The following is a 27246-nucleotide window of genomic DNA, read 5'->3' as shown; positions in this document are numbered from 1 at the left end:
CGTCAGTGTCGGCAGAGGAGGAGCAGCCGGCGGGATGGTTCCGTATCACGGAGAAAGATGGAAGAACCCCCGGCGGAGGTTTCCGAGCACACTCACCGGGATCTGGACTGGACCTAGAGCCGCTTAAAGCCGCCGCCGAGCTCGGAGTTTTCTGGATGTAACGCCGTGAAGTTGCAGGAATCTGTGTCCCGGAGCGGAGGGAGGCAGGCGGCCTCAGACCGCTCAGACGGCCGCTGAAGTTCGGCGACGGGCTGCGCTAGCTTAGTTAGCATTAGCATTAGTTAGCCTGCTGCCAAACACCAAGTGTGTTTTAATTCTGTTGTGTGTTGTTACAAAGAGAAACACGACAACGCGTGTCTGTCTGTGGAGAAACGTGTTTTTGTTTTTGTAAGAATTACAGATTTACGTCTTTTTAGTGACGTTAGCTGTTAGCTCCCGGTGGTGCTAGCTTGTTGTCCCCTGCTAACTTTGGCAGAGAGCTTCCAGTCAGCAGGAACAAAAACACACCAACACCAGACAGATTTTAGTGTTTATTCTGCTGCATGCTAAAATACAAATGCCAGTGGGTGTCTCTTATTGTGAAAGTGGCTAAATCTAGCATAAAGCAGAAAATGATCATGTTCTTCCCTGCTGGAGTTGCACCTTGATCATCTGTGTTTTTAAGATTTTAATGGATTTTAATCTCACTAAATTAAAAGCTTTTGGTTGTGCATCTGTTTCGGTCAGGGAAAGTGAATTTTCTGCAGTGAGCACCACCTTAGAGAGAACTAACAGGCTTCTTGTCTTTAACTTCAGCAGAGAGGATGTGCTGGTTTTCTGAAGCAGACTTTTGGCAGCCACTTTGTTATTCAAGCAGGGCATTCCTGTGAGACTGTGGTGTGGTTTCAGTCTAAAACTTAACCGCTTGGCACACAGTTTGGAAGACTTAGAGTCCAGAGGAAGAATAAAGACTTCCAAGTTAAGTTCATGGCATAGCGGACCCCTCCTTGGTTTTTGTTCACATCAGAGGGACAGCACGCTTAAAGGGGTCCGCTGGTCACAGTCAGTCCACAGTCGGTCATCTTCAGCCCCGGTCCGGACTGGGCTCAGATGTGAGACATCATGGGCAGCCAGGGAAGCCCGGTGAAGAGCTATGACTACCTGCTGAAGTTCCTCCTGGTTGGAGACAGCGATGTGGGCAAAGGAGAGATCCTGGACAGCCTGCAGGACGGATCAGCCGAGTCCCCGTACGCTTACAGCAGCGGTGAGTCACTCCTGTCTCAGCTGATTGGAACCTGCTGGCTGAGTTTGGCCTGCAATCTGTGACGAGCTTCTCAGATTGTGTCATGCTTGCTCAGCACAAATGTCGTGAAAATACAAGCAGTATTTTACAGTGTGGACCGAGGAGAATGCACAAAGACCTTTCTTCAGTGTCTATGGAAAAACACATTCACATACACTAACGCACAAATACAATAACACAAAGCATTCTTATGGAAGTGAGTCAGACTGCAATCGTTGTATGTGCATTGTTTTTAACATAGATCATCAGTCACTTAGTTAACAATGCTGTTCATGACCTGAGAGACCAGCAGCTAAACAAAAGGCTTCAGACCTACATGAATGTGCTGGTCGTCTCGTGATTATCAACATCCTTTCCCTCTGCTGTTGTCTAAAGAAAAAATTTCAGCTGCAACTATTCTGTCAGATTTAAATTTCAGACAGAATTAGATGATCTGTCAGAGGGGAAGGCTGATGGAGCCGTGCCCAGTCAGATGATCCTTCCCTCACATCACCTGGCTGTCTCACTGCTGCTGCTCCGAGGCTCACAGCTACTATCTGAGCACAGCCAACTGCTGCACCAAGCCGTCTGTGTGTGCGCGCATACACACACACACACTTGCAACACTCCCAACACTCCCACGGATTTCAAAGAGAAGCCGAAGCAGAAGCAGAAGCAGAAAGATTAGAGGGGGTAAAATAATGAGAGGAAATTCTTAATTTGCATATCTGTCTGCCACACGACATGTACACACAACAGCTGGCGAAGATTTGTGCTCACATCTTCGGACTGAATGTACGCCGGTCAAACCTGGTGCACGACTTTACATGCACTGATACGGGAGTCCCCTTCCTCACGTGTCCTTTTTATACAGCTGTATATTATTACTGGTTTTGTGGTTTTGTCGTCACTTGTAGCTGTGTTGTAGACACACATGCTTCTTCAAATAATTAGGAGAATGCGGTTAAAGCTGCCAAAGAAAAGGAAGTAATAATAAATGTGGCCTAGATTAACTCCCCATATGGGAAACACTTCACCGCACTGAACGTAATGTTTGTTGTCCGAGTTACTTTGTTGTTGGGATGTTGTGCAAGCCGCAATCTTCACTGTGATGGATTACCTCAACTTGGGAAAGGGTTGGGGTTTGTTTTTCACAAATGTGCTGGAGCAAAGTGAGACCAATGAAAACTAAAGACAGGAAGACGCTACAGTATGCTCTGGGAATCAGTCCGCTGAAATGTAAATAATCTGAATGGCCTGAACACGCAAGCACAAAGGTTTGCATGTTTTAATAACAGGATTACTCCCTCTATACTCACAGATGGTGACGCCTGTATCTGTGGAAACGCTCGCATGAAGCCAATAGAGACAGTGAAACAGTAATGAGGTGCACAGCAGGAGAGAGAGGAGGAGAGTCCATCCGTCACAAGCATACTGCCTAATTAGAGTTTCTTCTTCTTCACTTTAAATCACAGATTTCAGAATATCATCTGATTTCTTTAAGGTAAAATTTGTACGTGAGCCGCATCGCCACGGCAAACTGTCCGCAGTAGAAATTCTGCGGTAGATCATCCCCTGAGCATCCACTTAAGATCTCAGATGAAGATTATCTTCTCCTGCCTTTAGCAGCAACAGCAAGCGTTCATGAAAAATGCATCAGTCAGCAGAGGGACTCTTTTTCATCAGTGCTTATCTGATGCCATAGGGGGGATGCTGCCTGCTGGCATGTGGCAGCAGCGTGACGACCCTCCATCATCCCCGTTCACCGAAGGCCAGGCTGTTTGATTGCAGCCGGTTCATCATCCTGAATAAGTAATGAGCCTGTATCGGTCTACGCTGATTGTCTTTGGCTGTGATTGCACTTCCTGAAAATTTACAAGGTGCTTCATACAGTCGTGTGATGAAGTTGGAGTCGGGATATTAATTAGTCAATGGACTGAAAATTTACCAGCAGCCATTTTAATCACCCCTTAATAGTGCTGACGTTCCCGTGCTGCTGCTTTTTTAATGAAAGTGAGAGCAGTGCGTTTGTGCTCCGGGTGCTGTGGATGTTTTTGTTGGGCTCGTGAAATTGTCACATTTACTGATCTGTCAGAAGCTTGACCAGTGGGGCAGCACTGTTGCCTCACTGAATGTTAATCCTGGTCCTGGAGCTGTGATTTGTTTCCTATTCGGAGCACTACAGTGTCATTCCAGAAAAATACAACGAACAACTACTTTGATCTGTTATTTTGCCATGCACAATAATGTCAGGACATAATTGTTACGGTTTTAAGTATGACAGCCTTTTACTGACGAGATGGAAGCCTCTCCTGGTTTAGAGTTCGATCTGGCGTTATGATGGAGGCCAGCTTCTGAAGAGCTTTTGAAACAGAAAGCCGTCCTAATTGATGCGAGCCGGATCAAAAGCTTTCAAATGGCTTCATTAAATATGAGCGAGCAGAGCTGAATGTGGCCGAGAACGTTTCTGCTGCCATGTTTGTGCAGACAGAAGCTCTGATATTGATTTCCATCCCTCTGGAAAACAACGGTCAGCGCAGAGAGATGGAGAACACTCGCAAGCAAGATAAATATTTTAAGAGGACAGAATCAGGACAGGAAAACTCCGGCTACGATTGGCCGCGAGTGGTCTGATGCATTTCTACAGCGGGGGTCTGTTTGTTTATCCATCAGAAATCAGTTTCCTACAGAGAAGAGTAGTAATTAACAAATCATTCAAATGATTCTTTCACATTTTCTTTATTTTACTTTCTGTTCAACATGAGCATGCTGTTGTAGCAGCAGCAGTGATTAAACAGACAGTCTTCATAGGTTGCATCAAATGTGAACCGCAGAATGTTTACTGAGCTAAAGAATGACAGGAGTAGGAACATCTTCCCTTAGACTTCAGTACAATCACACTCCTTTTCACAACCTGTGGCGTCGCTCCTTGATGTCATTAGAGACCGAACGTCTGCCATGTTTTTGTCTTCAGAGTCATGTGACCAGACCTCATTACACAGCAGACTGTAAAGACTTTATTGAAACATCATTCTCTGGATTCTATGTCTCATCAATTAATTTGAATGAGAGATGATTTAATGAAACCAACCACACTCACAGCTGAGGGGCGGCTCTGTTGTGTTGGGGGATCTAGATGATTTCCAGATTACCGTTCCACTGCGATAAGGTTTTAAATTTCACGGTCGGTTGACGGCAGCCATTAGATGACGCGGAGCCAATTAAAATGCAAAAGCAGCTCAAAAAAAGGCTCTTTTAGAGTGCAGCTGCAGACAAGTGAGCCTCTTAAATCTCTTTTTCACTCGGCGCTCACCAACAATGGAATATTCCCCAGCGGTCCACCAGGCACCAGGCCCATTGTGTGTCTGTGGCTGCTTTCACAGCGACATATCCATCGACAGCAGCTATCGCTGGAGGCAGGCCAGCTCAGAGATACCCCCAACCTGAAAACAAAGACTGAACCAGGTCGAATCCTCCTGAAGGATGCACAGATCTTTCTTTTTTCCGGTTTTATTAAACCTGGCCTCGGAGCGATACATCCACAGAAAACATCCTTTTTCAATAATCTTCAGATTTTGTAAATGTAAAAAATCACCATCAGTTTTTTCTGCTTCTGCCAAATAAAAGACAATATTTAAAACGATAAACTCATACCTGTCAGGTCTGATTTTATGGAAGTGTGCTAATCAGAGGTAATTACACACGCCTGGATGGAGGATTTTAGCTCCGCCCCCTCACCCCAGGTTCACTCTGCTTCTTTGGCCTTCAAAAACATCATCTGTAATTTCACCAGAGAGTTTCAATCAGCACCTCGCCGGCTCGGCCCAACAAAAGCTGATTGTCTCACACTTTGAGCGCGGCCGCAGAACAAAAGCCGTCAGCAGCCTCCCAGAATAGAAGCAGCACTTTTCAGCTCAGAAATCAGAGCAGCTATTGATTATCTGGGAAGTCTGAGTGAGTGCAGAAACCAGAAGGAAGGAAGCACTTGGTACGAAGCCCCATTTCAATTAGGCCGGCCTGAGCTCAGCACTTTAGCTCAGCAGCGGTTTTATGTTGCCAGGAAAATTGGAAGATTTAGCTAATGTTGTTAGCCAGCAGCTGCTAACGGCTGCCAAAGACTGATGGGACGCTGTTCTTTGGTCTTCTGCTGCGTTTCCGTGTTCTTGTCAGGTTGTTTTCACATCAGTCTGTGTTTTTAGTCTCAGTCCTGACAGGTCCCACACACAAGTATTTTTCAATCCACCAATCAATCTGTGAATGTTAACGTCAAACCAGAAACAGTACAGTTCACCTTTGGAGAGCCACATCAAGACTTTTCTGTTATTTCATCCCTTTTTCTTCAAAAAGTTTTCATTTTGAAAAATCTGAACAATTCCTCCTGCGGTCTGACGCTGTTAGTGATCAATTATCTGTTGAATGAATCAACTAACCGTCAGCTGAGCAGTCGGGAAATGACAGTAAAACGGGGCGTGGCTCGTTTTCTGTCCCTTAAAAAACTGTTGGTGGGAAACCAACCTCAGAGAACGTGTCCAGACGTGGAGCAGTCGGACCGGTTAGTTGGTGCTGAGACGATCCGTTAACCGGCTGAAGTGCTGACACAATCTTTTCGTTTTAATGTGTCTGCTGATCATCAGCTATCATGAACATGTTGGCGTGTTGCTGATCAGGCTGGATATGAAGCTGGAATCAGAGATTAAGAAAGTCAGACTGTACTGAAGTCTATGGGAAAATGTCCCTCCTCCCTGATGAGTTCATTTTCATTTTCTAAAATAAAGTTCCATTTAGAGGGAAAGGGGAGGGGTTAGGGGGCGGGACTACTGTGTGACTAACAGACTGTAACAGCCAATCAGGAGACAGTAGAGAGCAGGTCAGGTCCACCTGGTGTCTGGTCCTAACTGAAACGTCCAACCAGCATTTAAAAACGCTGCTGTCACATTTTAAAGCTCCGCCCCTCCTAAATGTCACTTTGATTTAGTCTTGTGTTTGAAGATGGAGCAGCAGCTTGTCTCTTTCTGCTGAGTTATAACCTTGATTGATGTTGACCTTCCTGATGCGTCCATCTGTCTAATGTCTTCCTCTGTCTCTGTCCTCTCTGTCCAGGCATCGACTATAAAACCACCACCATCCTTCTGGACGGGAGGAGAGTGAAGCTGGAGCTTTGGTGAGCACATGTCGCCGCTGAATGAGTAACCTGTCATGTTGTACGAACGAGCGCTGCGCTCCAGACCTCCCACATCTTCACACCTGATTTATCAGTGCAGTAAATGTTTTCCTAAAGAGTGTTTAATACAGCATGATGTTCATTTTTAAATGATGCTCCATTTAGAGGGGAACAGATTCAGACCAAGATGGCTGACAGCTTGAAAACAGCAGCTCGCGCACTGAGCGGTGACGTCACAGTACGGTGTCACTCAGGTACTTGATGCTGTCTCGACCAAACCTCGTTCAAACTCAGAACAGTTCATTTTGAATTCTTTACTTTAAGTTTCCAAAGTCAATGTCAGATATGTGAGCGGGAATAAAATGATGCATAATACATCTAGAATATTTCTGTTCCATTGAGCCGCTCCACATTTGTGAGTCGACATCAGAGTGAAGAGCTGGAACAACATGACACAGAATAAAAAAGGAAAATACTGCTTGTTGTACAGCTGAATTAATATTCATCACATTTGAGTGAGGCTCATATATGGAACCAAACTCACAGCAGGAAGGATTATATAATAAACCGATGAAAACATCAACTGTTTCATTTCTAGTAATAAATCGCACCGCCCAAACTGATCTGTGAGGTGAATACATTCCTTGTGACGTCGATGTACGTCAGCGTGCACATTTAAAATACATCACAAACACTTGTGCATCAGTAAAGATGCAGCAGATGTGTGTAATTGTCAGTTAAGACACTGCAGCGTGAGGCGAGGCCTGTTTGGTGGAAGTAGGCCAAGGAATTCAGCTCCTCGGGGGAGAAGCAACGCCTCGTCCCCGTGGAGAGACCGCTTTAAAGGCTGGACTGTCTTTATTTGTGCTGCCTCAGTCTTTCCTCCTCTCCTCACGTCTGAATCTCATTTTTTTCCTCTTTCTCACACTCTTTCCCTTCTACTTGTCCTCAGCTTCCTTTCCATTTCTGCCTCATGACTTGGACTCCTCTCAGTCTCTGCCTGTGGAGACAAAGCAGAGAAACTGAAGAACATAAAAACTAAAATAACTAGATGTGTCCGCCAGAGAGAAATGTCTCCGACTCACACGCTCTGTTTGCATCTACAGCTGATATCTGACTCCTCTGAGCAGAATCTATTAAAAACATATCAGTGAGTCACACACATGTTTCTGTATCACCACCAAAACACTCACTGGACTTTATTTGGCTCGGACTCTCACACAGTCCTGCTGCCTCAAATAGTCTCTAAAACAACATGTGTGGATTCATCCACCGCTGAAAATAGTCCCGAAACGATGCTGCATGCTGACGGGCTGATATCCACGGGCTGATGTAGTCTGAAGCAAACCGTGAGGCTGTAAGGAGCTCTCGACTGACTTCTGGATCGCAGCAGGCCTCATGCTGTAGATCTTATTTAAGGATTGGGTCTTTACCAGATGATGACACAGAAATGATCAGCATTAATTCACAAAGCTCTCATCAGACTTCTGAAAAACAGAAATCAGCCTGTCGGTTTTCAGACCAGCGAGCATCATCTGACTCCATAAAAGGTTTCCTCAGCAGGGATCTTCATGTCTGACAACATGAAGCCTCCCGCTGTCTGAGCTGCTCTCAGCTGTCACCAGTCTTTGCTTTTCCTTTTCAGATTGGAAAAACATGTCATTTTGAAATAATCATATTTCCTCTTAACTCTCCACCAAAAATAGCTTCTGAAAGAATCATGAAGGAGCGAAACAGTGAAGATCTATTTTAGAAAGCTGTTCACAAAGTTCACAGCTTCATTATTTAAACCCTCCGCTTTGATCCCTCATCTGTCAAAGCTGTGAAAGCTGAAATCATTTTGTATAGACCGATGCCCTGAGTCGACCTGCAGAGCTGCTGGTTCAGTGATTGTTGGGTGAAAGTCAGTCCAGCGTTCGGTTCTGGAGGCTGAAACGTGAAACCTCTACGGCCATTGTGCTGAATATCCTGGTTACTATAGAAACGTGAGCTGACTGACGCCATTCTCTGCCCGCCCACAGGGACACCTCAGGACAGGGCAGGTTCTGCACCATCTTTCGCTCTTATTCCCGCGGCGCTCAGGTGAGTCTGAAGCCGCTGTTTCTTAACGTTCAGAAACGTCCGACCCTGAAGTTCACAGCTGATTGTTTTTGTGTTCAGGGGATCCTGCTGGTGTACGACATCACTAACCGCTGGTCGTTTGACGGCATCGACAGGTGGATCAGGGAGATCGACGAGGTGAGGAATCTGCATTCACACAGGTCTGTCCAGATAGACAGATTCTCTTCATCCTGGAGCTCTGACAGTCTCTGTCGGGACAGAAGGAAAACAGGAGCGAAGTGAATCACTTAAGACAACCTGTGTGTGTCTCCTTCCTGCTGAAACACAGAGGATGTCCGTTTGTTGTGTGTCTCTGTGTGTATTTCTGTCCAGTGGAATGTGTTTTGGTGTTTCCTGCTCCACCTCCTCAGACCTACAGTTGTTGGTCACAAGCTGGAGGGAACCTCCATCAGTGTGAGAGGACGGACAGACAGACAGGCAGATGACCCACCATGACGTCAGCCATCTTTTTTTGCTGAGCTAATAAATCAGGGAGAAGGACGGGGCTTTTTCCCATAGACTTCAATACAGTCTGACTTCTCTTTACATTTCCTACGGCGTAATGTCCGATGAAAACAGGAAATGACTCCAGACTGACACACACAGAAACAACACTGCTGGTCTTTGTGTTCATCACGCTGTGGATGTGATGTGTGATTGTTTAATATGAAGAGAAATTAAACCACTTTGTCACCATCTGTGTGACCGCTTTGTTAAAAAAAAAAAAAACTTTTCCTCACATGTTTGAAGCCTGGTGCAGCGAGGCCTCTGACGTCGTCACTGTTTTACTCCCCGACCGGAGGAGGAGGACATGAGTCAGGGTGGAGCAGACACATGGTGTTGAATTAATAACAGGCTTCCGCTGCTCACTTTGTATGACTGTAATGTTTCTCTCTGACACATTTAAGGGTTTTATTTTAACTTCTCCAGTTCAGATTAGATATAAATAAGAATATTTGCGGTTTTAAAAACCATCTCAGTGTCAGTTTGTTTCAGGATATTAAAGCTGCAGAGATGAAAAGTTTTTGATTTAAATACCAACAAAGTAGCTCAGTCCTGTGGTGTGCTTTGTGTCTTCTTTCCCAGCATGCACCAGGAGTACCTCGAATCCTGGTCGGCAACCGGCTGCATCTGGCCTTCAAACGGCAAGTTCCCACCGAGCAGGCGAGAGCGTACGCTGAGAAGAATGGCATGACCTTCTTCGAGGTGAGTCCTCTGTGCAACTTCAACGTCATCGAGTCCTTCACGGAGCTGTCGAGGATCGTCCTGATGAGACATGGCATGGAGAAGTTCTGGAGGCCCAACAGAGGTGAGTGTCAGTGTCAGTGTCAGTCTGAGTTCGCTGTGTTGACAGAATAACAACAGAAAAACCTGAATGTGGCTGTGATGCTCTCTTCACCTCCTTTCTGCCCCCCCAGTCTTCAGCCTCCAGGATCTCTGCTGCAGAGCCATCGTGTCCTGCACGCCGGTCCACCTCATCGACAAGCTCCCGCTGCCTGTCGCCATCAAGTCCCACCTCAAGTCCTTCTCCATGGCCAACGGCATGAACGCCGTCATGATGCACGGACGCTCCTACTCGCTGGCTAACCCGGCTGGAGGATCCAAAGGCAACAGCCTGAAACGCTCCAAATCCATCCGTCCGCCTCAGAGCCCCCCACAGAACTGCACCCGCAACAACTGTAAAATCTCCTAACTGCAGCCTCCTGCAGGGAGGGGCAGGAAAGGACGGCGTAGGACAGGGATCGGGAGACACGTGTACAGGATGTAGTTAGCAAATCCCTGAACCTGAAGAGCTGAAGAGCAGAGATGACGGACGAAGGGATGAAGGAGTGCTACCTCCCGCCTCGCTGAGACCGGTGTGACGTAGCTTCCAGCTCGAATGACGCCTCAGGATGTCAGAGGAGAACGACCGCAGACTTCCTGGCCTCTGAGTCTCACCATATCCTCTAATATGATTCACTGCAGTCTGCTGGAGCGTCAGCTACATGTACAGAATCCCTCACCGCTCATATTTAGTTACTCTACATGATGCGTCTCTGACATCACCTCAACAAAGCTCCACTTTTCTGTCTGGTTTTAAACTCTCCTGTTTCTGTCCACACCTCTTTTCTACTGACCAATAAGCTACAGATCACCAAACACTAATATCAGTCCTTCGTTGATCCGCGTTTATCTGCAGCTCTTCCAGCTCTTGCTGAAGTCAAATCTTGGCGGCAAGTTGAGTGACGGTTCCTTTTCAGCTTCAGGCCCAAACTTGTTAGAGTCTCGGTCCAGCCTAAGAGCCCGGGCTGCAGGTTCAGGTCTGTGATTTACTCCAGCAGGGATCTGCTGGTGCTTGTTGCCATGGATACCATTTACTACATTTTAAAAGCAGCATAGACATCTTTTATCAATTAATTTTTAACTTGATGCCAGACGGAGCTGTAAAGAGTAAAACTAGAACAAAATGAAGTCATAAATCAGAGTCAGTCACTTCCTGTCTGTGGCTCCAACAGGACGGACGCGGCCATCTTGGTTTTTGGGTCGTGAAGTTGCTGCAGGTACAATCTTCTTTATTCCCCTTGGTGGGAAACTGGTGGTATTTTTAAAGCAGTGGCTTCTGGGAGTTGTAGTCTGGATCCAGGTAGAGATGGCTCTTTGTTTATGAAGTCACGCCGGTCACATTCACGAAAACAACAGTCCAATTGGCTTTATAAGGACACAGAAGATCCGACGTCTGATTCGTTTAATAATTGAGACAAATGAACAATTTTATAAACTGGCTGATTTGAAGAAAAATGTTTGCAGCTTCTCCGACGTTGCTGCTTTATCTAATTTATTGGATTTAAACTGTATGAGCTGAAAGGAAACACTTTGATGGATCAACCCCCCCTCACTCTGATCTGCTCCGCCACCTCCACACGCTGTCCCATGATTCATAGCTGCTGAATAATACATGCTCTTTTCATAGCTCTCTGGAGGACTTCCCCATCGTGCTGCTTGTCCTGCTGTTTTCTGTTCGATTCCCTGCTCAGGTCAGAAGCTTCAGGTGTTGGTCACTGCGTTGGACTGATCCAGCATGTTTCAGGCAGCCATTTTGTGGAGCTGGTTTTATTTAGTCAACAATGGTCCATATTTTATATTTCTGTTCTGAAGTTTAACTCCTCTGGTGTTTTATCTGAAGAGTTTAGAGATATCAGATATCTCAGCGTAGCTTTGCAGCTCCTTGCTCTGGACCAACAGCTCAGTCAGCCAATCAGAGGAGAAGATCTGATCCTTTCCTCTGATTGGTTGATTGTTTTCTGAGTGATTCAATCAACATATAACAAATTTCAGGTAAAACACTGAGAGAGGCTCAGTTTCTGAATACAGAACACAAGACAATGATGGAAAAGGACCCAGAGAAGGTGTCAAACCAGAACTGATTTAAAAAGCCAGTTTAAATAGAAACCAACAGCTGTAACACCACAGACACATAACGAAGCGCTACGTGTTTTGGATGATGATGTTAGTTTAAACAGGAGAGACAGACCGGATTGTGGTTTTGGTCCTGATGAGGCCAAGAAGCAGATTTATAAACACACAGACATAAACAAGCCGATGAGGAAACTGAACTCCAGCTTGTTGCCAAGATTTTTAATCCCGCTTTGATATTGATTGTTTGTGTTGTACATCCAGCTCTGTTGTGTTACGTCACAACACAACCCTTTTCCTCCAGGGTTTGTTTCCACGTCTTCCTCTGTCAGTGTTCTTGTTTTTTAATTATGGAATTGTTTGCTGAGGATGATGGGAGATTGATCAGGACCCCTCAGGGCTGCCCTCTGATGTCGCCTGATGAGGTCATGTTTGTGTAAAGGAGCATTCTGTCGTGATGATGATGAGTTAAAAAAAAAACACCTCTAAAACACTTTTCTTGTTTTTTGGCAAAAAGCTGCTGAGTGATCTGAGTGTGTGTGTGTGTGTGTGTGTGTGCGCGCGTATGCATGTATGTGTGTGTGTGAGACAATTTCTTCAAACACTAAGCTGAACATTTTTCTTTTTTTTAAATTATTGATTGTACAGTTTCAGGGTATGAAGAGAGACTTTTTCACAATAAAACTGTTGAATGTTGGACTCACAACGTCTCTGCTGATTATTTAGATTTTATAAATATGCAACAACCAAAACATCAGCAACACATAACACATCATTACATGAGCTCAACATCACAGTGTGGGCATGAGTTATTTTATCAACACAAATGGTTCTTACATCATCTTGGAGCGCAGAGGCTGCTGGATGCTGTGGGAAGACTGCCATCTACAGGAACACACAAAACAACACATCATCAGCACTGACTGAAAATCAGACTCACACATTTCAACCAGAGGAGACTCTGATACAACTCATGTTTTTACTCTCGACCCTCTGTGGAGTTCTGCAGTTTGCAGTTGGTAAATTCTCAATCCATCATCCATCTTCAGGGGAGAAAGTGGAGCTGACCTGCTCTGTTCTCTCTCCTGATTGGATGGTACAGTCTGTAGCCCCTCCCCTCCTTCCTGCTCTGTTTCCCTCTGAATGGAGCATCATCTAAAAAATGAACATCATGTTGTTCTGAAGACTGAGACCATAAACTCATCAGGGAGGAGGGACATTTTCCCATAGACTCCAGTACAGTCTGACTCCTGTCTACAGGTAGAGTCGCCCCCTGGTGGTCAGAAGGTGAAACGAAGGATTAACAGACAGTCTGTGGTACAAATGTCGCTTTTATTCTGAAAAGTGGGAAATGATTCATTACAATTTCACACTGGTGTCTTCCACAACATCAACAACAACAAAAACATCAACAACATCAACAACATCAACAACAAAAAACAACATCAACAACAACAAAAACATCAACAACATCAACAACAAAAACAACATCAACAACAAAAAACAACATCAACAACAACAAAAACATCAACATCAACAACAAAAAACAACAATAACATCATCAACATCAACAACAACAAAAAAACATCAACAACAACAAAATCATCAACATCAGCAACAAAAAACAACAACAAAAAAACATCAACAAAACATCAACATCAACAACAACAAAAAACATCAACAACAACAACAAAAACATCATCAACATCAACAACAAAAAACAACAATAACATCATCCACATCAACATCAACAACATCAACAACAACAAAAAAACATCAACATCAACAACAAAAAACAACAACAACATAAAAACATCAACAAAACATCAACATCAACAAAAACATCAACAACATCAACAACAAAAAACAACATCAACAACAACAAAAACATCAACAACATCAACAACAAAAACAACAGCAACATCAACAACAAAAAACAACATCAACAACAACAAAAACATCAACAACATCAACAACAAAAACAACAGCAACATCAACAACAAAAAACAACATCAACAACAACAAAAACATCAACAACATCAACAACAAAAACAACAGCAACATCAACAACAAAAAACAACATCAACAACAACAAAAACAACAACATCAACATCAACAACAAAAAACAACAATAACATCATCAACATCAACAACATCAACAACAAAAAACATCATCAACAACAAAAACATCAACAACATCAACAACAAAAAACAACAACATCAACAACAACAACCACCTCCCTGGTGATGACGGAGTTGACCCCGCCCCTCGCCCGGAACGTTGGCTGGGATTGGCGCCAGAACGCCCCGTGACCCGGAAACGGAAAGCAGCAGAAAACGGAGGGATGAATGGAGGGTGATGACGGATCTGCCGCTTCCGGTCACCAGACTCGCCGTCCCTCCGCAGCATCATGGCCCGCATCGTGTCCCGCATCCAGCTGCTGCGGGTCCAGGTCAACGAGCGGCTCAGCGCGGCCGCAGAGGAGATCTTCGAGGCGGTGAGGAGGACCATCGAGGAGGAGATCCGGGTTCTGCAGGTCCAGGTTCCTAAAGCGGACCCGAACCCGAACGATCACTCAGGTCGGTGAACTATTTCCTGGACCGGGACCCGCAGGGACCCCTGCCGGTCTCAGGTGGACTAAAAACCGGGTCGAGAGGACACCGGTCCAAAAGTCCGAAAGTATAAAGTCTGCTGGTTCTTTGTTCAGGCTTTACACCGGATATGACGTCATTTCTAAAAGATTATCCATCACAAAGCCACTCTTTTATATTCGGCTCATAAGATTTTCACCAAACTGCTGCAGATTCAGAGAAAATGGAATTTATTTCGTCTGTTGACTTCATTTAAAGACACCGAAGCAGAAAGACTACATTTAAAAACTCGTTTGATTGAGTAGAACCTGGTGTCACATTATAGATACGGTTGTAGTTAAATGATAAAAATATTTAGCTTCACTCAGTCACATCTTATAGCTCAAGAAAACATTCTACTGAATCTGAAATAGCACATACAGAATAAAGATTAAATTAAATTAAAGTTGGTGTCCAACAATGAGAAGAATAAAGAGAAGTAAAGTGAATTCAATAATACACAGCTAAAAGTATTTAGCTGCGTAGAATCATCCAAAGAAAAACAAAGCAGGCTGGATTATTTCAGAGGTGATCATCAGAAAAAGAACAACAATCTGATTGGCTGTGACATCACTGATCCATCGTTCTGTTTTTTCTGGCAGACGAACCACCACTAGCTCTGTCAGTGTGGGACGAGGACCTGCCCTCCGATCAGCGGCAGCAGGATCTGGACTGCAGCTCCAGTCGGGACCAGGATGACGAGAAGCCTCCGCGGACCGAGAAGAGCCAGGAGGAGGAGCAGCAGGAGCTGAAGGAAGAACACACCATCAGGATCATCTTAACGCCTCTATACGGGAAGAACGAGCAGGACCAGCTTCGGGATCCTGCACCGGGAACCTCAGCTGAGCAGGACCAGATGAAGCTCGAGGGCGATGACGGCGCGTCCTCCAGTACCACCGACCAAGACGACAGCGACGAGGAGTGGAGGGGCAGCGTGTGCTCTGAGAGTGACAGCTGCGACGCCAAAGCCACAAAGAAGAAGAGGAAGGTACCACGTCTGCCGACGGCCCCGACACTTCACCCGAGGAAGAAAAACAAGTCAAGAATCTGCTGCAAAGTCTGCGGGAAAGACTTCCACGCCAATGTCTCGCTGGTCAATCACATGGAAGCTCACCCCAAGGACGTCTGCGGCATCTGCGGGGAACGCTTCGAGACCGAGGAGAGTTTCAGTGTCCACGTAAAGACACACGTCAAAGCTGAAATCTGCAGCGTCTGCGGGAAATGTTTCGGGACATCCAGCTCTTTGGAGACACACATGAGGATCCATACGGGAGAGAAACCATTTAAATGTGGTGAATGTGGGAAATCCTTCAACTGCCACCACAACATGATGCGACACATCAGGATACACACGGGGGAGAAACCGTATCCCTGCACCATCTGCGGCAAATGCTTCAACGACTACTCCACGTTGAAACGCCACCTGCAGGTTCATTTGTACAAGAAGCACGCTGACCCCAGCAGCACGTCTGCAAACAAGAATCAAAGTGGTGACGACAGCGAGAGGAAGGCAAAGACTTTGTCACAAAAGAAGCAGCAGAGCCAGACCGTTTGTGAAGTGTGTGGGAAAATGTTCCGCTCCATGGTTTCCCTGGTTAATCACGCCAAAAGTCACGCCACAGACGTCTGTGGTGTTTGTGGGACGCATTTTGATTCAGAGGAAGACTTAAAACTTCATCTGAGGACTCACAGGAACGGGAAGGTGTGTGAGGTTTGCGGGAAGTGCTTTGACAGTCAGGGAAACCTGGAGAAGCACATGAGGATCCACACGGGGGAGAAACCGTTCCTGTGCAACGAGTGTGGGAAGTCCTTCAACTGTCGCCACAACATGACACGACACATCAGGACGCACACAGGCGAGAGACCGTACCTGTGCAACGTCTGCGGCCGCAGTTTTGGCGATAACTCCACACTGAAGCAGCACAGCAGCATGCACACTGGGGAGAAACCACACCGCTGTGGAATCTGTGGGAAAGGTTTCCATCGAAAGACGTATGTGAAGCTTCACATGAAGAGCCACTCGACAGAGAAGTGACTGTTCTGTTGGTACAGTGGGGTGTAAATAAAGCTTTTGAATTTAATTGGTTCTTTATCTTCAATTTATCTGTGTCTCAACTCAGGAGCCGCTTCCTTCGAAGAACACGGTCTGAAAAGGTCATGTTCATGTTGTAGACCAAGAAAGCCAACAACACAAAACATAACACAGAAACAGTTGAAGGTTCAGGTGGCGCTGACAGCTGAAACCAAAGACCTATAAAGTCTCTAGACCTGGACCTGGACTCTGGGTCTGTATGTTGAAGAGCCTTAAACCTTCATCCCATATAATGACCATCGGGGCAACTCCACTGGTCAAAAATAAGTCAGATTGTATTGAAGACTATGGGTAACTGGCCCTTTTTTTTTGCTGGAACTTAAGAATTTAATGTAAAACTGTGATCTCCACCAGCTTTTGAAATGACTTATGAACTGATATTTCTATGTTCAGAACCTCACAGATTTACACTGTATGTACTATATTTTATTTCCGTTTTCATTGTGTAAACATTTTATGTTGAATCTATTGTATCATATGAACAATCTTTGTGTTAAAATTGTGTTTTTCATCCATGTTCAGGGCACCTGCTCCCTTATCTGCAGCTCTCATACGCCAACATGTGTGCAGTTGTTCTGTTTGTCCTGAATGCAGCTCACTCACGACGTGCCTATGACTGAAGGGATCTCCGATATAAACTCTGATACATCTGTTTAGTCTCAGGACAAGAGATCGTTTCGGTGCCACAGTGCGAAAAGTTTTAATAAACCTTCACTTTACAGCCGAGTCTGGAGTTTTTTCCCCCACACAAAAAACAAACTGACCAAAAAGCCGCAGAGGTTAACATTTCAGATAAATGATCCACAACAGACTCATCAGCGAGTGGACCGTGTTAAAGCTGAGGTCCATTATTCTCAAATCTTTTCTCCAGTTAGGAACTAAAAATCTTTAAATAACAATAGCTGATCAGATCCTCATCCATAACAGAACAACTGGCTGTTATTACACAATCCAGTCAGGTGGGACGCTGATGACAACAACAACAACAGGTTTTATCACATCAACACATTTATTGACCAAATAAATGAACAACTCTTAATAAGTTCTGCACTTTTGTTACTGTTATGTATGGAAGGAGACACCGACCTGAACCTTTCGTTACCTTCTCAGGTTCAGGTGATCAGGGTTAGGGTGAGCCTTCACCTGGAGGCCCAACCTGACACATTTAGTAAAGACAGTTAATAAAAAATATTACTAACCAATATTTGTACATGTGTTTAACAAATAAAAATGGATATATTCAGTTGCAGTAACTTTTGTTTGGTTTTTGAATTAAAGCGTACTGTTGGAGTTTCTTCTACCGACCCGAATATTCTAACTGTTCGGGTTCAAACATGATGAACGGATCCAAAGTGGCGCAGCACGATGAGGAGGTCCCCACCGTGGACCGGACCGGACCGGACCGGACGGCTGCCACCTGGTCTGCTGAGATTAATGTCTGACTGTGTGGTGCTGTGTGCTGACCCATTTATGAATCCTGTGTCGGTCCAATATCAGTCTGAATGAACACAACAGGACCGGTTCTCCTTCAGGAAAGTGGCTGGGAGCGTATGTTTAGGTATAGAAGTCACAAAGCATCATATAGATTATACTATCATAATTTTATCAGAGTCCTTTTAACATCTCTTTTCCTGTGTAAGCAACAATCCAAAATCAGTTCAAAGTTGGGGCCAAAAACAGACACACACATGCACACACAACACAAAACAACTGCAAACATCATGATATTGTCATAGAAATCTACTGGTATACATTCATAAATGAACTTAGCTATCCGTGTAAATGAATGTCCTGGTTTTTCAGAGAAAATGTTTAGTTATTGGCCCTGTGTGTCACCAGATCAGATTAGAGTTACAAACAGGTACAAACTTCACTGCAGAACAGCGGATATGGATGATTGTTAGTTATTTGCATTTCTGTGAGGTGGATATTAAGATCAGAGGTTGGAGGGTCAAAACCTGCTACCATGTATGAATAAATTATTTTAATATCTTTAACATATTTTGGGGGAATCCAGTTGTCACAAAACATCTGTTATCACAGAGGGAATTCCCAGAAAACCACCAATCTAAATCTCGTATGAAGAGAAAACAGGAAAAATTTGTGCTTTCCTAACCCCACCTACATCCTGTTTGGCTGCAAAAGAAAATCATCAGACAAAGCAGTGCGTGAAAAACGAAACTACAACACAGATGCGGGATTCCTCCCCAAACCGAAGGGCCATAAATAAAGTGAGGCGGACTCAGAGACTGCATTCTTCAACCAGCGTGAGAGAGGTATGTGAGCACAGTTTGATTTTTCTCAACATTTTCTCAGTTAATATTATTCACATTTCTTCATCTCTGTGAGAAGTTGGTTCACAAAGTTTCCTCTTAAACTCTGAAACCCTTATACCTGTGTGATAAACACAGAATGATTCTTTTCAAATCTAACCAGAACTTCAGACTTCTAATTTTAAACTAAAAAAACTGCTTTTATTCAACTTGATGCTGTTTGATAGATTTGTGGCATCCACTTCTAGAAATGATGGGAAACTACATCTGATAAGAGCAGTGTTATAGAAGGGATGGTGAACAGTTTGGGACTTCCTGGACTCAGATGAGGCCGAAAGCTAAATGCTAAATGCTAACATGTTCACGATGACTGTGAAGGAGTTTTTCTTTCATCAGAATTTCCACAAATGATGTTCTGGCTGTGAAGACACAGCTGGCTGCCTGCTGTGTCTCTGAGCTAGTAAAGATAGGTCAACAGTTTCTGACAGTCTTTGTAAATTCAGATAAACGCTTCCGGAACCTGGAAAGGCCTTGAATATTGTGTCGCTGAGTCATTTGTGAAATTCAGTTTCTGTGTTGTGTTGTTTCATTGTCTCAAGTCTCTTCAACATTAAACTGCCTTCCCACAGTGATACTGAAACCATCATGAGCCGTTTCCAGTGGGCAGAGGACGACTTTGATGTGCCACGTGGGGCATTTCGGCTCTCTGAGCCTCAGCCTCGTGATGATAAAACCTACGTCATGTACCACGGCACCACCAGCAGGAATGCTCAACGGATTCGGACCAGCGGTTTTCAGCAGTCTGCAGATGGGATGCTTGGGCCTGGAGTCTACCTGAGCAGAGACCTGCAGAAAGCAAGCCGCTATCCAATTGACCACCCTGAGTACGACAGGGTCGTCATCAAGGTCACTGTGAAAGTGGGGAAGGTGGTCGTCATCAATCGCCAGGGCCACCCGCTTCAGAAGACCTGGCATGCCCACGGATATGACACCGCCTGGGTGCCACCAAACTGTGGCATGGTGAAGAGCGGCCTGGAGGAGAATTGTATCTGGGATCCCAGACGAATCGAGATCATTAATTTCATTAAACCGCTCCCTGTTCCACCTCAATGTGGTGCATGGGGCTACCAGTGAGCATTATGACATGTCAGCAGTTTATTTTGTATCTTCAAATGTATTTTTATATATTTGGATAAAAAAATAAATGATAATGTATTTTCTGACTCTGTCATTGGAAAATCTCAGCTGCCTTTTTTTCTGAAACTATCAACAGATTAGATATGTGTTAATTGCGTCTTGTGTTACCTTTGGGAGGAGTCATGCTATCAGTCCACTCTTCGTACTAGGCTGATATAATAAACTGATGGCTGTGTCGTTCCCATGCAGAGCTCACGAGAGTCATGTCAGCTGAAGCATATTTTTCAAGGGCATTTAAGTCGTGACTCCTGCGCTTCGTAGATCTAATATCAGATCCTGGATTAACTCAGTCATCACATGATGTTATCAGGTTTACTCTGAGATGAATCATAAAAATCATCACACTGATCCGTTTAACCTGATTAATGTCTGAATTTTGACAATAAAGAAAAAAGCAATCAACCTGCAGCCATCTCTGTAATTCTGAAGAAATATAATCGGTAAATTAATGTCTCGTGAATTTCATGAAGCTCATATAAAATGAGCTTTTTACCCTGAAAGGAAAGATTCTTTTCTTCCTGAGAGAACGGTTTCCCTTTCAGGGCTTCCACAGATCGATCTGACTGTGGGATTGTTTCTTCCAATCGTCTGCGCTGAGGTGTTGATGCATGTTTCTGTGTCCAGGTGGTGCTGTGACTCCATGATGACCACACCAGCCTCACAACCAGCAGATCCTGATGAAGAACTGGATTGTATGAATATTTTTACACATTTTATTACATGAACTGGTCACAAGCTGCCATCACGTAAAGTGACCTAGATTTGTATAAATCCGTCACCATGGACTTTGATCACAGGTCAAATCCATTTATGATATATTTGATTGATGAAAAATTGAAGGATATTCCATCTTTTGTTAGATCTTTTTCTCTCCTTCTCATTGGTTTCTGGATAAGAACTTTTTAGGAGCGTTTTCATGTCATTGAATTTCAGGGGTTTGTGTCTGAAGTGTCAAAGAGAACTGAAGAGTCAAAAACAACACAAGCAGGAAGCATGAAGAGTAACAGCGGCAGGAGAAGGAAGGAATGATGCAAACAGAAGGCAGACTTAATCTCTGGTGACTCATTGTGTGCCACATTTGATGTCTCGGTAAATTTCAGCAGAGAATTCAGACAAACAAAAAGGTTAATGTGTCGGCAGATGGACCGGAGCGAGTGTGTTCATCACTTCGTTTATCACATTCAGACTCATTTGGGTTAAAGGCATTTAAACCTTATAAATCCTTTACTTAAAGTCATATTTTGTTTTTTGTGTCAGTCCTCCACGACAGCATACATCCGTTTGTGAGCTGCTGTTTCGAAGCCTCCAGTTTTTCATCTGTCCATTAGCCATCTTGTTTTTATTTTAAACCAGTAGAAACCATGTTTGGAGAAGATGGAGCTGACTTGTTCTGTGCTCCACCCTGATTGGGTGATGTATTCTGTTGATCATCATCACACTTCAATCCAACATGGCTTCTTTTTCCAACCCGTGGAGTCGACGCCTGATGGTTGGTAGATAGAACAAAGGTTTAAGGCCTTATAATTACGTCGGAGGGCTGAATAAAAAAGATGTCAATGCTCATCAGGATGTGATGATATTTTGTATTTGTGAGGAGATGTAAAGAAAACTTCTGAATTGCAGACTGAGACTCAAAAAAACCTTTAGTGACGTGAAAGTTCAACTTCAGATTCAGTTACACATTAAATTGAGGTCTTCAAACGCCTCAGCTCATTTTACTAACATCCCACGCCACAGTTTTGTCTCTCTGACCCTGCATGATCTGAAACAGGCTGAGGATGGCTGAGGATCAGCTGTGACTCATCCTGAAACAGACATCGGCTGCAAGAAGGAGCATGAAATGAACGAATCAGTTGTCTTTAACGCAGCTTCACTTCTGCTCTGAGCAGTTTTGAGCTAAACGATGTCCTGCTCTAATTTCCTGAGACTTCATCTTAACTGAATAAGGAAGAAACCAGAAGAAGAAAAGGTCCAACCATTTTACTTCAATGACACAGAAGTAAGACAGTCACTGAATTTTTGTTATTTATTAGCTCATTTAATATTTGCCAAATGAGTTTATGATGATTCTCTGCTGAAGTCTTCAATACAAATAGGCCATAAAGCTGGGCACACATTCAGGGGCGTGACTTCTTCTCATTATAAGAAACTGGTTTGATCCCCAGCAGTGATTAACGTTTTGGCTACGGTCTGACGGTGGCAATGTAAAGCAGAGTGCAGCATCAGAATGGAAACCTAAGACAAAGGGAGGAATTTGGGTGTGCCATGTGTGGAAGCCTCTTCCTGTTGGATGTGATACTGAATGTTCAGCTCATCCAGTCTATCAACACTGAACATACTTGACATGGACGTATAGTTGTCCAACATCAGTGTAGTATGTTTACCTCACCTGCACCTACCTGAAGAGAAACTAAACTCTTCAATGTGTCAGGTGAAACGAAAGCTATTTGCCTTTATGTTACCTCCTCCCATAATCCAATGACTCTTTATAAAGTGAACTGAAAGTGAAAAAAGACACACTACTTTTGGACAAACCTGCAGAAAGGTGCGTGAGTATTTGTTTCCTCACTAAATATCGATAATTCTCTGCTCTGTGTATGAAGAGACGGGGCTTTCAAACTTTCAGTGCAATAAATTGATGTCAGACAGATTAGATTTATCAGATTAATCCTGATTTTTTCAGACCAAAGTAATCAGAATGCTGAGCTCAGTTTAGTGAAAAGGTGCAGTAAAACTTTATTAATTTATTGGCTCAGCTGTATCACATACCTTTGGAAATAAGGGCAGCAGTCTTTGTAAATTCAGATAAACGCTTCCGGAACCTGGAAAGACCTTGAATATTGTGTCGCTGAGTCATTTGTGAAATTCAGTTTCTTTTGTGTTGTTTCATTGTCTCAAGTCTCTTCAACATTAAACTGCCTTCCCACAGTGATACTGAAACCATCATGAGCCGTTTCCAGTGGGCAGAGGACGACTTTGATGTGCCACGTGGGGCATTTCAGCTCTCTGAGCCTCAGCCTCGTGATGATAAAACCTACGTCATGTACCACGGCACCACCAGCAGGAATGCTCAACGGATTCGGACCAGCGGTTTTCAGCAGTCTGCAGATGGGATGCTTGGGCCTGGAGTCTACCTGAGCAGAGACCTGCAGAAAGCAAGCCGCTATCCAATTGACCACCCTGAGTACGACAGGGTCGTCATCAAGGTCACTGTGAAAGTGGGGAAGGTGGTCGTCATCAATCGCCAGGGCCACCCGCTTCAGAAGACCTGGCATGCCCACGGATATGACACCGCCTGGGTGCCACCAAACTGTGGCATGGTGAAGAGCGGCCTGGAGGAGAATTGTATCTGGGATCCCAGACAAATCGAGATCATTAATTTCATTAAACCGCTCCCTGTTCCACCTCAATGTGGTGCATGGGGCTACCAGTGAGCATTATGACATGTCAGCAGTTTATTTTGTATCTTCAAATGTATTTTTATATATTTGGATAAAAAAATAAATGATAATGTATTTTCTGACTCTGTCATTGGAAAATCTCAGTTGCCTTTTTTTCTGAAACTATCAACAGATTAGATATGTGTTAATTGCGTCTTGTGTTACCTTTGGGAGGAGTCATGCTATCAGTCCACTCTTCGTACTAGGCTGATATAATAAACTGATGGCTGTGTCGTTCCCATGCAGAGCTCACGAGAGTCATGTCAGCTGAAGCATATTTTTCAAGGGCATTTAAGTCGTGACTCCTGCGCTTCGTAGATCTAATATCAGATCCTGGATTAACTCAGTCATCACATGATGTTATCAGGTTTACTCTGAGATGAATCATAAAAATCATCACACTGATCCGTTTAACCTGATTAATGTCTGAATTTTGACAATAAAGAAAAAAGCAATCAACCTGCAGCCATCTCTGTAATTCTGAAGAAATATAATCGGTAAATTAAAGTCTCGTGAATTTCATGAAGCTCATATAAAATGAGCTTTTTACCCTGAAAGGAAAGATTCTTTTCTTCCTGAGAGAACGGTTTCCCTTTCAGGGCTTCCACAGATCGATCTGACTGTGGGATTGTTTCTTCCAATCGTCTGCGCTGAGGTGTTGATGCATGTTTCTGTGTCCAGGTGGTGCTGTGACTCCATGATGACCACACCAGCCTCACAACCAGCAGATCCTGATGAAGAACTGGATTGTATGAATATTTTTACACATTTTATTACATGAACTGGTCACAAGCTGCCATCACGTAAAGTGACCTAGATTTGTATAAATCCGTCACCATGGACTTTGATCACAGGTCAAATCCATTTATGATATATTTGATTGATGAAAAATTGAAGGATATTCCATCTTTTGTTAGATCTTTTTCTCTCCTTCTCATTGGTTTCTGGATAAGAACTTTTTAGGAGCGTTTTCATGTCATTGAATTTCAGGGGTTTGTGTCTCAGAACTGAAGAGTCAAAAACAACACAAGCAGGAAGCATGAAGAGTAACAGCGGCAGGAGAAGGAAGAAATGATGCAAACAGAAGGCAGACTTAATCTCTGGTGACTCATTGTGTGCCACATTTGATGTCTCGGTAAATTTCAGCAGAGAATTCAGACAAACAAAAAGGTTAATGTGTCGGCAGATGGACCGGAGCGAGTGTGTTCATCACTTCGTTTATCACATTCAGACTCATTTGGGTTAAAGGCATTTAAACCTTATGAATCCTTTACTTAAAGTCATATTTTGTTTTTTGTGTCAGTCCTCCACGACAGCATACATCCGTTTGTGAGCTGCTGTTTCGAAGCCTCCAGTTTTTCATCTGTCCATTAGCCATCTTGTTTTTATTTTAAACCAGTAGAAACCATGTTTGGAGAAGATGGAGCTGACTTGTTCTGTGCTCCACCCTGATTGGGTGATGTATTCTGTTGATCATCATCACACTTCAATCCAACATGGCTTCTTTTTCCAACCCGTGGAGTCGACGCCTGATGGTTGGTAGATAGAACAAAGGTTTAAGGCCTTATAATTACGTCGGAGGGCTGAATAAAAAAGATGTCAATGCTCATCAGGATGTGATGATATTTTGTATTTGTGAGGAGATGTAAAGAAAACTTCTGAATTGCAGACTGAGACTCAAAAAAACCTTTAGTGACGTGAAAGTTCAACTTCAGATTCAGTTACACATTAAATTGAGGTCTTCAAACGCCTCAGCTCATTTTACTAACATCCCACGCCACAGTTTTGTCTCTCTGACCCTGCATGATCTGAAACAGGCTGAGGATGGCTGAGGATCAGCTGTGACTCATCCTGAAACAGACATCGGCTGCAAGAAGGAGCATGAAATGAACGAATCAGTTGTCTTTAACGCAGCTTCACTTCTGCTCTGAGCAGTTTTGAGCTAAACGATGTCCTGCTCTAATTTCCTGAGACTTCATCTTAACTGAATAAGGAAGAAACCAGAAGAAGAAAAGGTCCAACCATTTTACTTCAATGACACAGAAGTAAGACAGTCACTGAATTTTTGTTATTTATTAGCTCATTTAATATTTGCCAAATGAGTTTATGATGATTCTCTGCTGAAGTCTTCAATACAAATAGGCCATAAAGCTGGGCACACATTCAGGGGCGTGACTTCTTCTCATTATAAGAAACTGGTTTGATCCCCAGCAGTGATTAACGTTTTGGCTACGGTCTGACGGTGGCAATGTAAAGCAGAGTGCAGCATCAGAATGGAAACCTAAGACAAAGGGAGGAATTTGGGTGTGCCATGTGTGGAAGCCTCTTCCTGTTGGATGTGATACTGAATGTTCAGCTCATCCAGTCTATCAACACTGAACATACTTGACATGGACGTATAGTTGTCCAACATCAGTGTAGTATGTTTACCTCACCTGCACCTACCTGAAGAGAAACTAAACTCTTCAATGTGTCAGGTGAAACGAAAGCTATTTGCCTTTATGTTACCTCCTCCCATAATCCAATGACTCTTTATAAAGTGAACTGAAAGTGAAAAAAGACACACTACTTTTGGACAAACCTGCAGAAAGGTGCGTGAGTATTTGTTTCCTCACTAAATATCGATAATTCTCTGCTCTGTGTATGAAGAGACGGGGCTTTCAAACTTTCAGTGCAATAAATTGATGTCAGACAGATTAGATTTATCAGATTAATCCTGATTTTTTCAGACCAAAGTAATCAGAATGCTGAGCTCAGTTTAGTGAAAAGGTGTAGTAAAACTTTATTAATTTATTGGCTCAGCTGTATCACATACCTTTGGAAATAAGGGCAGCAGTCTTTGTAAATTCAGATAAACGCTTCCGGAACCTGGAAAGACCTTGAATATTGTGTCGCTGAGTCATTTGTGAAATTCAGTTTCTTTTGTGTTGTTTCATTGTCTCAAGTCTCTTCAACATTAAACTGCCTTCCCACAGTGATACTGAAACCATCATGAGCCGTTTCCAGTGGGCAGAGGACGACTTTGATGTGCCACGTGGGGCATTTCGGCTCTCTGAGCCTCAGCCTCGTGATGATAAAACCTACGTCATGTACCACGGCACCACCAGCAGGAATGCTCAACGGATTCGGACCAGCGGTTTTCAGCAGTCTGCAGATGGGATGCTTGGGCCTGGAGTCTACCTGAGCAGAGACCTGCAGAAAGCAAGCCGCTATCCAATTGACCACCCTGAGTACGACAGGGTCGTCATCAAGGTCACTGTGAAAGTGGGGAAGGTGGTCGTCATCAATCGCCAGGGCCACCCGCTTCAGAAGACCTGGCATGCCCACGGATATGACACCGCCTGGGTGCCACCAAACTGTGGCATGGTGAAGAGCGGCCTGGAGGAGAATTGTATCTGGGATCCCAGACAAATCGAGATCATTAATTTCATTAAACCGCTCCCTGTTCCACCTCAATGTGGTGCATGGGGCTACCAGTGAGCATTATGACATGTCAGCAGTTTATTTTGTATCTTCAAATGTATTTTTATATATTTGGATAAAAAAATAAATGATAACGTATTTTCTGACTCTGTCATTGGAACCTACAAAATAAAGGTCTTTATTCTAAAATTGCAGCCTGTGAACTTCTGCCACTGAAAATTAATGATGTTGTGGACAATCCATCAGCCTTTTCTGTGAATGTTAATCAACAAGAA

The 27246-nt window shown here is 43.9% G+C and overlaps 3 protein-coding genes across 4 annotated transcripts; all 3 read left to right on the top strand.

Annotated features, from left to right (window-relative positions):
- On the top strand, window positions 1–12615 carry LOC115047915 (ras-related protein Rab-40C). 2 transcript variants are annotated; one of them, XM_029509139.1, is made up of 6 exons: window positions 1–1243; window positions 6362–6422; window positions 8444–8504; window positions 8583–8658; window positions 9664–9831; window positions 9941–12615. In XM_029509139.1, the coding sequence occupies exons 1-6, from the start codon at window positions 1102–1104 to the stop codon at window positions 10213–10215; spliced, it is 783 nt and encodes a 260-aa protein (XP_029364999.1). In that variant the 5' UTR covers window positions 1–1101; the 3' UTR covers window positions 10216–12615. The 2 variants fall into 2 exon arrangements, with proteins under 2 accessions (XP_029364999.1, XP_029364998.1); XM_029509138.1 differs by having other exon boundaries at window positions 8583–8660; window positions 9609–9831.
- Window positions 12616–14275: 1660 nt separating this feature from the next.
- Window positions 14276–17553, top strand: LOC115046963 (zinc finger protein OZF-like). The gene is made up of 2 exons (XM_029507539.1): window positions 14276–14495; window positions 15149–17553. Exons 1-2 carry the CDS (start codon window positions 14327–14329, stop codon window positions 16579–16581), a joined length of 1602 nt encoding a protein of 533 aa, XP_029363399.1. The 5' UTR covers window positions 14276–14326; the 3' UTR covers window positions 16582–17553.
- A 4945-nt stretch (window positions 17554–22498) lies between these two features.
- On the top strand, window positions 22499–27147 carry LOC115046970 (uncharacterized). Its single transcript, XM_029507548.1, has 3 exons — window positions 22499–22653; window positions 23038–23506; window positions 26606–27147. The coding sequence occupies exons 2-3, from the start codon at window positions 23054–23056 to the stop codon at window positions 27026–27028; spliced, it is 876 nt and encodes a 291-aa protein (XP_029363408.1). The 5' UTR covers window positions 22499–22653; window positions 23038–23053; the 3' UTR covers window positions 27029–27147.
- The last annotated feature ends 99 nt before the right edge of the window (window positions 27148–27246 follow it).

Source organism: Echeneis naucrates, chromosome 8 (assembly GCF_900963305.1).
Source record: "Echeneis naucrates chromosome 8, fEcheNa1.1, whole genome shotgun sequence".
In the NCBI taxonomy this organism is placed as follows: Eukaryota; Metazoa; Chordata; class Actinopteri; order Carangiformes; family Echeneidae; genus Echeneis; species Echeneis naucrates.
The sequence above is the reverse complement of the archived record's forward strand: the minus strand, read 5'-3'. Positions and strand labels throughout refer to the sequence as shown.